Raw genomic sequence first — 11,160 nt, 5'->3', positions numbered from 1 at the left:
ACCTTGACCAAAAAACTTTAACCTGAAATTTGCACTATCATTTTCCATGTTCAGTGAACCATAAAATTGGGGTCAAAACTCTAATAAGACATTACAATTAGAAAGATCATATCATATGGCACATGTATACTAAATTTCAAGTGGATTGGACTTCAACTTCATACAAAAACTACCTTCACCAAAATCTTGAACCTGAAGCGGGACAGACAGACTAACAAACGAATGAACCGAGGGACGAACAGACTTACAGACCAGAAAACATAATGCCCCTCTACTATTGTAGGTGGGGCATACAAATCTTACTGTATTAATGGTGTCCTATCACAATGATCACAATGAATTCTAGTTCTGAGGTTTCCAAATTAGCTGTATAGAAAATTTATTGTGAATATTTCTCAGATAGATCTTTTTGTTTTGAAATATGTATGCTACGAATTTAAGTGCAGTTACTACAAATGAAGTTTATAAAAAAGATTATTCAAGTAAGATATTTAGCTCATACAAAAGAATAACCAATATATCTTTTCACGACAAAACACAATATAAATTGATACATTATAAACCTGATGGTGTACATTATGACAAGTTCAAACATTCTGTGCATATTAATCTGATAACAGCATTCCTGTAACAAAAACTTCTTTCGTCATGACTATTGAAATTTACTGTTCAGTTGCAAAAGCAGAAACAAATAAAGAGGCAGTTTTGGTAGGAATGTTGAACTCTTGAAACAATAATTTAATTCCGTTTGCATCTCTACTGTTAGCTATCTGTAAGTGGGATAAAGATATTCCATTCTTTGCAAGTCTCATACAAGTATCTCTGCTCACAGTTTTGTTTTGCACTAAACTGTCATAAGTAGATTTGCAACTGCAATAGTAAATGCTATGTAGATCGATATGTTTACAATTATTCTTCATTTTTTGGTGAAATAAATGTTGAAGGGACTGTACGTCTTCTGTGGCATTGTGTGCACTGTATTCCATACCAACATACTTTAAAATAAGAGTTGATTGTTTGTAATTGTCTACTTCATTTCGGGGGAAAATCCTTTTTGCTAATTTAAGTGTGTCAAGAAATCCAGAAGTAACATTACAAAATGAAGAAAATAAATTGAATTCCTTCAATTTGTTTGACAAAATTGCCATGTCAAAATTACATATGTTATGTCCAACAAGGATTGGATTTGGAATTGTTTTTAAAAATTCAATAAAATCTAATAATGATTCATATTGGGATTTAGTATCCACTTCTTTTCCGTGTACATACATTTTATTTTTAGCCAGACAGCAGGTTATTCCGGTTACTTTTGAGGCTTCAAATGAAATATCGCATCTAGGTAAAACATAAGATTGATATAATTTCTTATCATGTATAGCTGCTATCTGAGTAATATCACTTACTCTACTTAAACCTGTGGTTTCAAGATCAAAAAATGTGAAGGATTCTGTGCCGTCCAATTTCAATGGCGATGGTATAGTAATAGCCTCAGTATCTGATAAACCTATTGTTGCAACTTCAGATTGATATGAAACCGGTTCATGAATATTTAGTCGCCTTTCTTTCTTATTCCTTTTTTTCTTTAGTTCAGTCCTTTTTTTCTTGAACTCACGACTTTGCCTCTTAATCTTTCTCTTGAGTTTTTCTGAATCAAGTTTCTTTGCAATACTTTTTGTATATTCTCCAGGTGAAAGAAGTGCAGCTTCATTCATCTGAAATATTATGATGTAAGAATTACAGATTAAAATTTTTATAACTGACACATTTGTATGTGAGGCAAATGTAATGATTAAATTAAAACTGATGCAAACAAAGCAAAAAATATTATGTAGTAAATATTTTAAAGGTTAACCTCAAAAAGTCGCAGTTAGTAAGAATCATATGCTTATACAAAAGCAAAAAGTTTGCTGCATGGTATCCCTGGGGGTTACTGACTAACCTTTAAGTATAACTATGCCAAATGAAACCCTGTTTTAACTAGTAAACATTGAAAAACATACCCTGTTCTAGACCCGCTCAAAAAATGTATACCCTGTTCTAGACCGGCTCAAAAAATGTATACCCTGTTCTAGACAGGCTTAAAAAAATGTATACCCTGTTCTAGACCCGCTCAAAAAATGTATACCCTTTTCTAGACCCGCTCAAAAAATGTATACCCTGTTCCAGACAGGCTCAAAAAATGTATACCCTGTTCTAGACAGGCTCAAAAAATGTATACCCTGTTCTAGACCCGCTCAAAAAATGTATACCCTGTTCTAGACACGTTTTTTTACTACATTTTGTACAATCATACAATTCAACAAGGATTAAGAATAAAGCAAAAAAAAAAAAATCTAATCAACTCCTTTTGCTCCATAAAAAGTTAAATAAGTGGTCATGTTCTAGACAAATACTTTGTTTAAAAAAGATCCTGTTTTCACCAGGAGGGCATGAAAAAGATACCCTGTTCTAACCAGCTGGACATGAAAAAGAAGACCCTGTTCTAACCAGCCGGGCATGAAAAAGGGACCCTATTTTGGGACACACTCATACCCCTAAAAATAAAGGAAGTAACCACTTCAATTGTAGTAATGCTGATGTAAAACTTTATGAAAATAATTTAATTTTGAATGTAACATGTCTTCTGATCAGTTGACGTTTTTTTTTTATGAGCCCATAGACATAATTTAGTCATGTGACCATGACATCATCAATGTTTTTTCATGGTTTTCTATGGTTTAAAATGGAAATTAGAATTAAATTATAAGAAATGACTGTAATATTTTTTCTGTCTATTCAAAATAACATACAAAATTTGGTGCACACTGTTAAATAACCTGCTATGCGCGTTATTCAGTGTGCATCAAATTTTTTATGTTATATTTCTTCATAGACAGAAAAAATATTACAGTCATTCCTTAAATAAATTGTAAATGATTATGTATAAAAAAAAAATTGTAAAAAAAACAAAATGTGGTATAGTTGTCAATAAGACAATATATTGCTAAATTTTAAACAAAGTGGATTCAAGTCATTATAGGCATTTTTACAGTTGTCAACAATGAGGATACCAAAACTGTATAGTCGGCTACAAAAGGTAGCAATGGCTTTTCTTAGATTTATCAAGAATTATGAAAACCTACAAAAATTCACATTTACCTGTTCTAAGTAATTGTAACCTTCATTCTTTTGAAGCACAGCTGATGACACTCTACTTGCCAGGGATTGTGAACCACCATAGTGTCTGAAATATAAAAACATGTGTCACTCACATGATATTTTTCATTTACAATTGATGCATCCAATAATACAGCCGTTATACTTTTGCTATAGTTTTAGAAATTAAAAGTAAAAAATAGCATTTTTTCCCAATGTTTTATTTTTAGCCATGTCTGCCATTTTGGTTTGCAGACAGGGTCAATGGATATATTTTAAAAATCTAAATACTCTAATGATTATTTGTGGCCAAGTTTTCTTTAAATTTGTCTCAGTTGTTTCAGGAGAAGACATTTGTAAAAGTTTTATTTTTTTTTTACAAGAAATGGTTAACTTTGACCATGTGCATTTTTGTAACGGCGACTTATTTTTAAATCTCACTTTGCTAACATATATATTGCGGTTTACAATTTATCACTATCTATAATAATATTCAAAATAATAACAGAAAAAAAAATCCTTAAAATTTCTTATTCAGGAGCAACCCTAATAATAGTTCTGGCCATAATAAAAACATGTGTTATTTCTATTTTTAACTTAACAATATTATAGAAACTTCACTCACTTGGATTTTGGAGCTTTCGTTGCTACAGAATGGTTGAAGCTCTCATTAGCCTGTGTGGATCCTAAATTTCTGAGCGAAGATGCTTTGCTCTTATATTTCTCTATAAGATTCTCTAAATCTCTCCTCAAATCTTCACTAATCAGAGGCTTTCCATTAGGAAGACTTTTATATCTAAATAAACAAAATTTCTTTAAATCTTAAGGTAATTTAATCAAGCTAAACTATTACACAAGTATTACTAATGTGTTCAATATGGTTGGTATTGACATGAATGTATGTAAAGTTTGTATTGCATGAGGATATATGCCCTATCTGCTTATAGTTTGTAATAACAGATTAAGATGACATATGTCATTTAGCTGAATATGATTATTATTTTTTTACATTTATGACTAGGTAAAAATGTGTATAGGCCCTCTGTCAAAGACCATACTTTTACAGATTATGTTTTTTTCTCCAATTTGTTATTGGATGGAGAGTTGTCTCATTGACACTCATACCACATCTTCTTATATCTTATATACAATAAATGTTTACATATTTAATAATGTTAGCATTTGTTTGTACAGTTGAACTATAATTAATTTTTTTAAAGTTATTTTTATATGAACTAGTTTGTTTTTTTTTTTAATTTTCATTACAATTAAAAATTTGCAAAAATTAAATGACCTAACTGCTAGCAGAAAACCTCAAGTACAAGGGGGTGTTCCGGGGGTTGGACCCCCTTTTTTTGGCAGATCAAAGCATTTGAATGGGGGCATATACTTGGAAGCCCCCTTTACTCTGGGTTAAGAACCCTCTAATTTTTAAAATGGCTGGATCCATGCCTGAAAATATTTTAAATGTTTTCAGGTAAAAAAGTGATGTGGTTATTGTGAATGAGACAGCAATGTTACAATATAAAAAAACCCATAAAAAATCATCATGAGTCATGCATACTTGAAAGATATAGGATCATCTTTAAATGTACACCAGTCTACTGCACCACACAATTCATGATCTCCAAAGACATGGGGAACAATTCTGGAAAGACCCTCATCAATTTCAAGTTCACTACTGCTGTTCTGTGTTATAGCATACATGAAACATCGGTTCAAATAGGGAATAACCTCTCCTGGCTTCAGCTCCTTGTGCCTACAAAATCATATAATTTATCATTACATCAGTTGTAACTTAAAATCAGGGTGTTAAATGAATAATTAAATTTAAGTTAGTTTGACTAAAACTGCACAGGGATGAAAAATCTCTTTTTTATCTAATATTGATTGATTGAACCTAAATAGAACCCCTTTTTTCTGAGAGGAAGAATTTGGTTGATTATATAGGAAATCACTGTTGCATGACCAGAAAGTCCCCTCTAAGGCAGTCAGTGGTCCCCTACCTATGAAAATTTCTGGATCCACCACTGGCCCACTGAAATGCCAATCCAGTGAACATTAACATTTATACATGAAGTGCTCAACAATAAATGTTATAATATGATTTGCTCAACATAGGTGAGGGTGTTAATGAGGGTCATATAATAGAAAATTATGGGCCAAAAAATAAAAGAATAGAGGGGAATGGACAAAATAATAAAGATTAGGGAATAATGAGGTGCTGAAAAATAAAGATCAGATAATAGAGAAAATTGCATAAAAAAAAGAATACAGAATTGAAGGATCCCCTTTTAGATCCTCATAGCTAAGACAAGAGCCCAAAAAACCAATATGACTGAAAACATAATTTTCATTACCTTTTAGACAATTCAATCAGTGATTTTGTTATTCCCTTTGTAGTGTGATTTTGGTCGTCCTTTTTCTTCAAATTTTCAAAGTCCAGTTTCAGTTTTAACATGGTAGTAGAATCATTGTCAGCATGAATTACATCAATCGGGCATTCATTATCATTCATCTTATGTGCCATGGAAACAGCCATATCTGGTTCCATAGACTTGCTAGACCCATACCAATTTCTACAGCAGTCATGACTTGGAACTGTGTCTTTCTTTCCCTCATGATGCTCACAAAATTTACAACTTTTACTTCTGATATCATAACAGGTCACTTTCCCTGTTTGCTTTCCTATCATTGAAGCATGTCCTGTAATTCAATTTAAAATTACATAGTTTGGTAGAAATTTTATTTGTTAGAAATAGACTAAATATTTATTTAAAATATGAATAGAAAATCATGTAGGATTGGATCAGTCAGCCAGAAAGAATAAAACTCAATAAATCTAAATTAGAGACTTTATACATGTATATATACTTAGTACTTCTATGAAGTATAGAAATTCTCCTATAACAGTAGAAATATTTGTCAACATGAATCAATAGTCTAAATTTGTATATAACATCTGATTCTGTATTAAATATTTTGAACTTGAATCTAAATGCATCTAAGCTAGCAGGTCTACAAATGTTCATTCATTACATTATTTTTAGGTTGGCCAGCTGGTAGTACTACTAGTATACTGATATATAAGTGAGAATCTCATACATAAAACATATATATATATATATTGTATGTCATATAATGTGAAATATTGAATGAACATATAGTTTGTTGTATACCCATCAGGGGCGGATACAGCCATTTAAAAAAAAGGGGGGGGGGGATTGGTTCCAACCCTTGGATACCCCAATGTCCATTAATAATTGAAATTTATATATATACTATAGTATTTGTATCGGATTGTGATAACAGGTTTTGATCTTTTTAGACAATTGTACCAACAAATATAAATAATGCAAAGTTAAATAAAGTGAAAACTTTTTTCTTATTTAGCCATCATTGCCATGGCGTAGTCAGTTTATCTTTGATCTATGGCTTTTAATGTCCCCCTCCGGTATCTTTCATTCCTCTTTTACAAAGTCAAGTTTACCTGTTAAGCTATTGTAATTAAATCCGGATCCCCGTTTCTGCCAACCTGCATCAAAACTGACCTCAAGCTCCAACTCCTAAAATTCATGATTTTTTTTAAAATTAGTCATTGCAATAAGGTAGTTAACAAATTGTTTAAATTTCTTAAATTTATATTGTTCATTTTAGCTTCATAGAAAAGAATTATATAAAAAAAAAAAAACAGTCAAAAATTTACAAATTTTATTAATCCCTTTGAAATAAATTTATTGATCTGTTTCAGCCCAATATTTAACATATATATTTATTATATATAGAAGTCTAAAAAAAAAAAGACCAACCAGTAAATTTTCTGAATTGTACCAGATCCTCTAGAATAGACGATACTATGCAGATAAGGAAAAAAATTATAAGTTTATATTTTTTGTGTACAAGATGTAAGTTTGTCAGGTCCCTCCCCCTGAAGAAACAACGCATTGAATGTCTAGAAAAATATTCTTCAGTATTTTATATATATATTATTGAATAAATAAATCTTGAATAGTATTACATTTGTAATTTCAGTGTCTTTAATAGCAGACTTTGCAGTGTAGGCTTTGCTCATTGTTTAAGGCCGTAGGGTGACCTATGGTTGATAATTCCTGTGTAATTTGGTATTCTGTGGAGAGATGTCTCATTGGCTTCAACTTTTTCTTATTTTGATATTATGTATAAGTCAGCTTTGAAAGAGGTCCAGCAGTAGATTAAAATGTAAAGTCAAATTTATTATAATATGATATGTAGTATTACCTTATCTGCAGAAATTTCCTTTTCCAGTTGTTGGGCATTCTTACATGATTCTTCAGCAGCAGACACAAAGATTTTTCCAATTTTCTTCTCATGTTTTTGGAAGCAAGATTTACTCATCACTGGCAAGTTACACTCTGTCAGAAAGTTTCTTACTTGTGCATATCCTAGGCCAGCATGTATCATTCCTACATGAAAGAAAACATTTTATGAAACAAAAATTACATTTAAATTGGTTTTAGCTTATTGACATGAGTAATTTCATAACATAAATAGAAGGAAATAGATTCATTTTGAATTAATAGTACAAAATGTACCTGATTACATATAACTCTTTGTTTTGTACAAAATGTAAAATTGAGAAAGGAAGTTGGGAATGTATTAAAGCCCCACCATAGAGCAGACAAGAGCCGAAGGCCACCAATGATTCTTCAATGTAGTGAGAAGCTCCTGTACCCGGAGGCGTCCTTCAGCTGGCCCCTAAGCAAATATGTACATGTATACTAGTTCAGTAACAATGGACTTCATAAATAAGTTTGAATTCATATATTTTACAATTATCGTAATTTCTTGACATTTTAGATTATAGATGACTATGTGTTATGGGTTTTGTTCATTGTTGAAGGCTGTTCAGTGACCCACAGTGGCTAACTTTTACATCCTTTGGTCTTTGATTGAAAGTTATCTTTTAGGCAATCATACCACATTTTCTAATTTTTATAATTATTCTCATAAGACTAGCAATAAGTACAATAGCATTTAGTGGCAGATCCAGAACTTTATGCAAGAGGGGGGGGGGGGGGGGGGGGGGGGCTGACTTACATAAGGGGACCACTCCAGTCACACTTCAGTGCTTCTCTATATTATCAACCAAATTTTTTCCCATGTAAGGCCTCCGCCCCTTCTGAATCCTCATTTGGCATTTCATTGATAATACCAATTAATTTGATACAAATTCAATGAGAACATCTATATCAAAGGCAAGAATAAATACAAATATTTGTATAATATAAATGTGTTTCCAAATTTTACATGATTAAGTTTTTGGTGTCAAAACTATCAGAAAATGACATAGTTTTATTTCAGAAGCTGCTCATTGTTGAAGGCTGTACGGTTACCTATAGTTTTTAATGTTTGTCGTCATTTTGGTCTTTTGTGGATAGTTGTCTCATGGGCAATAATACCACATATTCTATTTTATATGTATACAATGTTTATGAATTTGATATGATATATATATATATGTTTGTATGTTTTGTATTGCTTGGTGTCAATCCGGTAATTTTGAATTTCAAACAAATAAAAATTACTTACTAATTACTTAGGGATGAAAAAAAATATATGTAAATTAAGTTTTTTAGCCTACATTTAACTTTTGATGTGGTCCCTTACATGTACTAACTGTTTGCAACATTAAACCTTGATTTGATATTTTGTCATACATAATATATATTTATTTATGTGATGTTATATCATGTTAATGCGGGGGAAGACATCATTATACTTGTATTGATTTTCCTGATTTAATAAAAACTTAGAAACTTGAACAAAATAAAAGGAAAAGTTTTAAAGAGTAGTAAAAGAAAACTGGCAGTAACATATTTCAAAAAATGTTGAAACTGGCCTGAGACTACTATAAATAGTAGTATGAGAACTGGCACATAAATTTTGGTAAGCTTTGAAACTTTTGAAACTTTGAAAATAAAATCCCTTGTAGTACCTAACTTTTCAAACTTTAAAAATAAAATTCCTTGTAGTTTCACCTTTTTTCATTTTACATATAACTAGTGTTCTGTTATGCTGTTACACAATTTAAACAGTAGGCTAGGGATTAAATTTTAGAATGGCTAGACATAAAGAAGAATGACAAATGGAAGTTTTTAACAACCATGACTTACACAGTCATTAAAAAACCCGACTAGACAAAGGAAATTTATAACTTTTTCATTTATGTAAACAATATACTGCACATTAATAACATTCATTGCAATTATTAATTTAAATATAAACTTTGAACAATCATTTTATCTTTTTGATACTTAAAAATATCTTTTCTTATAGATAATTTATTGTAAAAGACTTTTTTGAAACGAAACATAATTTGGAGGACAATTTCAAATGGGAAAAAATCAGGGGAAGTAACTATACACACAATTATGTATTTAAAATTTATAGAAGTCAATCTCATCTTCTCTAAAATATTATCTACAGATACAATCTAACATAAATAGATATGTATGCAACATTTTTCTACTTTTGTGGGGTGAAATAGGAAATGTACACGATAATGTACAAGAGTTGTATTAAATGTAATAAACAGATAGCGATAAAACGGGAAAAAAGGTGTGCTTATCGTAGTACGCTGTTTACATGCATTGGGGGTATGTCCTTTATTTGTACAGAAATAGAAATAAGTTTTGATTGAAAAAGTATTGATATATTTAATTATCTACCTATAACTATCTTGGCAGTGATATTGAATGAACCAGTTGGACCGACTTTTCCAGTTGGCACATCTGTCACTGTTCGGCATTCTTGGTTGGTGCACATTATGTGGAGATAACTGCCAAATCCTGTTGTTCTTTCATGGATGGTATCATGCAGGTGCAAAGGAACATTGCACCTACAACAGTACATCTTTTCCGCCAGGACACCCAATTCTACGATGCGTCTGCCAACTTGCCAATCATTGTCTATCACCATTCCTTCGATTTCATCCTCCACTTCCACTTCAGCCCCGATATCGATGTAATTATGTTTTACATAAGTATGGTCATTAGTGTTTTGTAAGTTTATAGACCTGTTTAAATTTTTAAAAAAGTTCGAGCGTTTAGATTTTATTTTCGATTGGAACAAACCTCTCATTGTTGTTAATCAGCGTCTGTCACAGTATCCAAGGTAAACGATCTGTGTACACAGATGCTTGAAATTAAGGGCCGTAATAAAACGCATCAATGACACCAAGTGTATGTGTACGAGTTATTCCCCTTACCCCAGGTCTACCACCTTAAGTAATGGTTAAAAGTCAATCATGGTATAAAAATGATACTAGTGTAAAATCATTGCGGAAAATATTTGATAGATTTCGATATTAAGTGACTACAATAAATGGATTAATGTCACCATCGTTGACAACTCAATAACAAGGACGTACATGTGGGCTTTATGCACTAAGAAGAATGACATATATTTCCTCTATACTTCTTGTTGAGAAATTGATTTTGAATAGCAACATTTCCTAAAAAATCTGTTTACGAGATTAACAAATTTCTTCTAAAAGTTACATATGGTCTTCTATAAAAAAATATGTCATTTCGTTCATTTTACAAGGGATGTTTAGTATGAAGAGCAAATATTTTAGAATTGATCATATGATATGATGTGTAATGTTATACTTAAATGAAGAAAGAAAAAATAACGGGAAAACAAAACAGAAAAGATATATGCTTACCGCAAATGCAAGAAACATTTTTATATATTCGATAAATAGATATATCATAGTTTAAGCGGTATACTATAGCTATTGTTGCCTTTATTTAAGTACGTCTGAACCAGTGACAACCCTACGACAGATTTATTCATTGGATCACCAGCAATGATGGTGATACATGGCTGTGTACATTTTGTATAAATGATTCGTCTAAACATATCAAGCCAACAAAATTAGATCTGTAAATTTGCATTTGCAAGTTGTTTGTTTTTCCCTCGCCTGGGTCCGAACTTATGCTACTGATATATCGTGACACCAAATTTCCTACACTGTAGCCGACG

The 11,160-nt window shown here is 31.3% G+C and overlaps 1 protein-coding gene across 1 annotated transcript; it reads right to left on the bottom strand.

Moving 5' to 3' along the window:
• Nucleotides 1-546: 546 nt before the first annotated feature.
• Nucleotides 547-10,386, bottom strand: LOC134696648 (uncharacterized). The gene is made up of 8 exons (XM_063558558.1): nt 9,843-10,386; nt 7,393-7,577; nt 6,626-6,701; nt 5,496-5,841; nt 4,700-4,894; nt 3,761-3,931; nt 3,139-3,223; nt 547-1,712 (listed from the first exon to the last, which is right to left on the bottom strand). Exons 1-8 carry the CDS (start codon nt 10,252-10,254, stop codon nt 663-665), a joined length of 2,520 nt encoding a protein of 839 aa, XP_063414628.1. The 5' UTR covers nt 10,255-10,386; the 3' UTR covers nt 547-662.
• Between the last annotated feature and the right edge of the window lie 774 nt (nt 10,387-11,160).

The sequence above is a fragment of the Mytilus trossulus genome, chromosome 14, assembly GCF_036588685.1.
Source record: "Mytilus trossulus isolate FHL-02 chromosome 14, PNRI_Mtr1.1.1.hap1, whole genome shotgun sequence".
Lineage (NCBI taxonomy): Eukaryota > Metazoa > Mollusca > Bivalvia > Mytilida > Mytilidae > Mytilus > Mytilus trossulus.
The sequence above is the reverse complement of the archived record's forward strand: the minus strand, read 5'-3'. Positions and strand labels throughout refer to the sequence as shown.

Bases quoted from the DNA above. Each gene is read 5' to 3' on its own strand.
- LOC134696648 (XM_063558558.1), bottom strand. From the start codon at position 10,254: ATGAGAGGTTTGTTCCAATCGAAAATAAAATCTAAACGCTCGAACTTT. The intron at 6,702-7,392 runs GTAATACTACAT...CATGAATTTTAG, and splicing joins AGGAAATTTCTGCAGATAAG to GAGTTGGAGCTTGAGGTCAG. The intron at 3,932-4,699 runs GTATGCATGACT...TTGTTTATTTAG, and splicing joins GATGATCCTATATCTTTCAA to ATATAAAAGTCTTCCTAATG.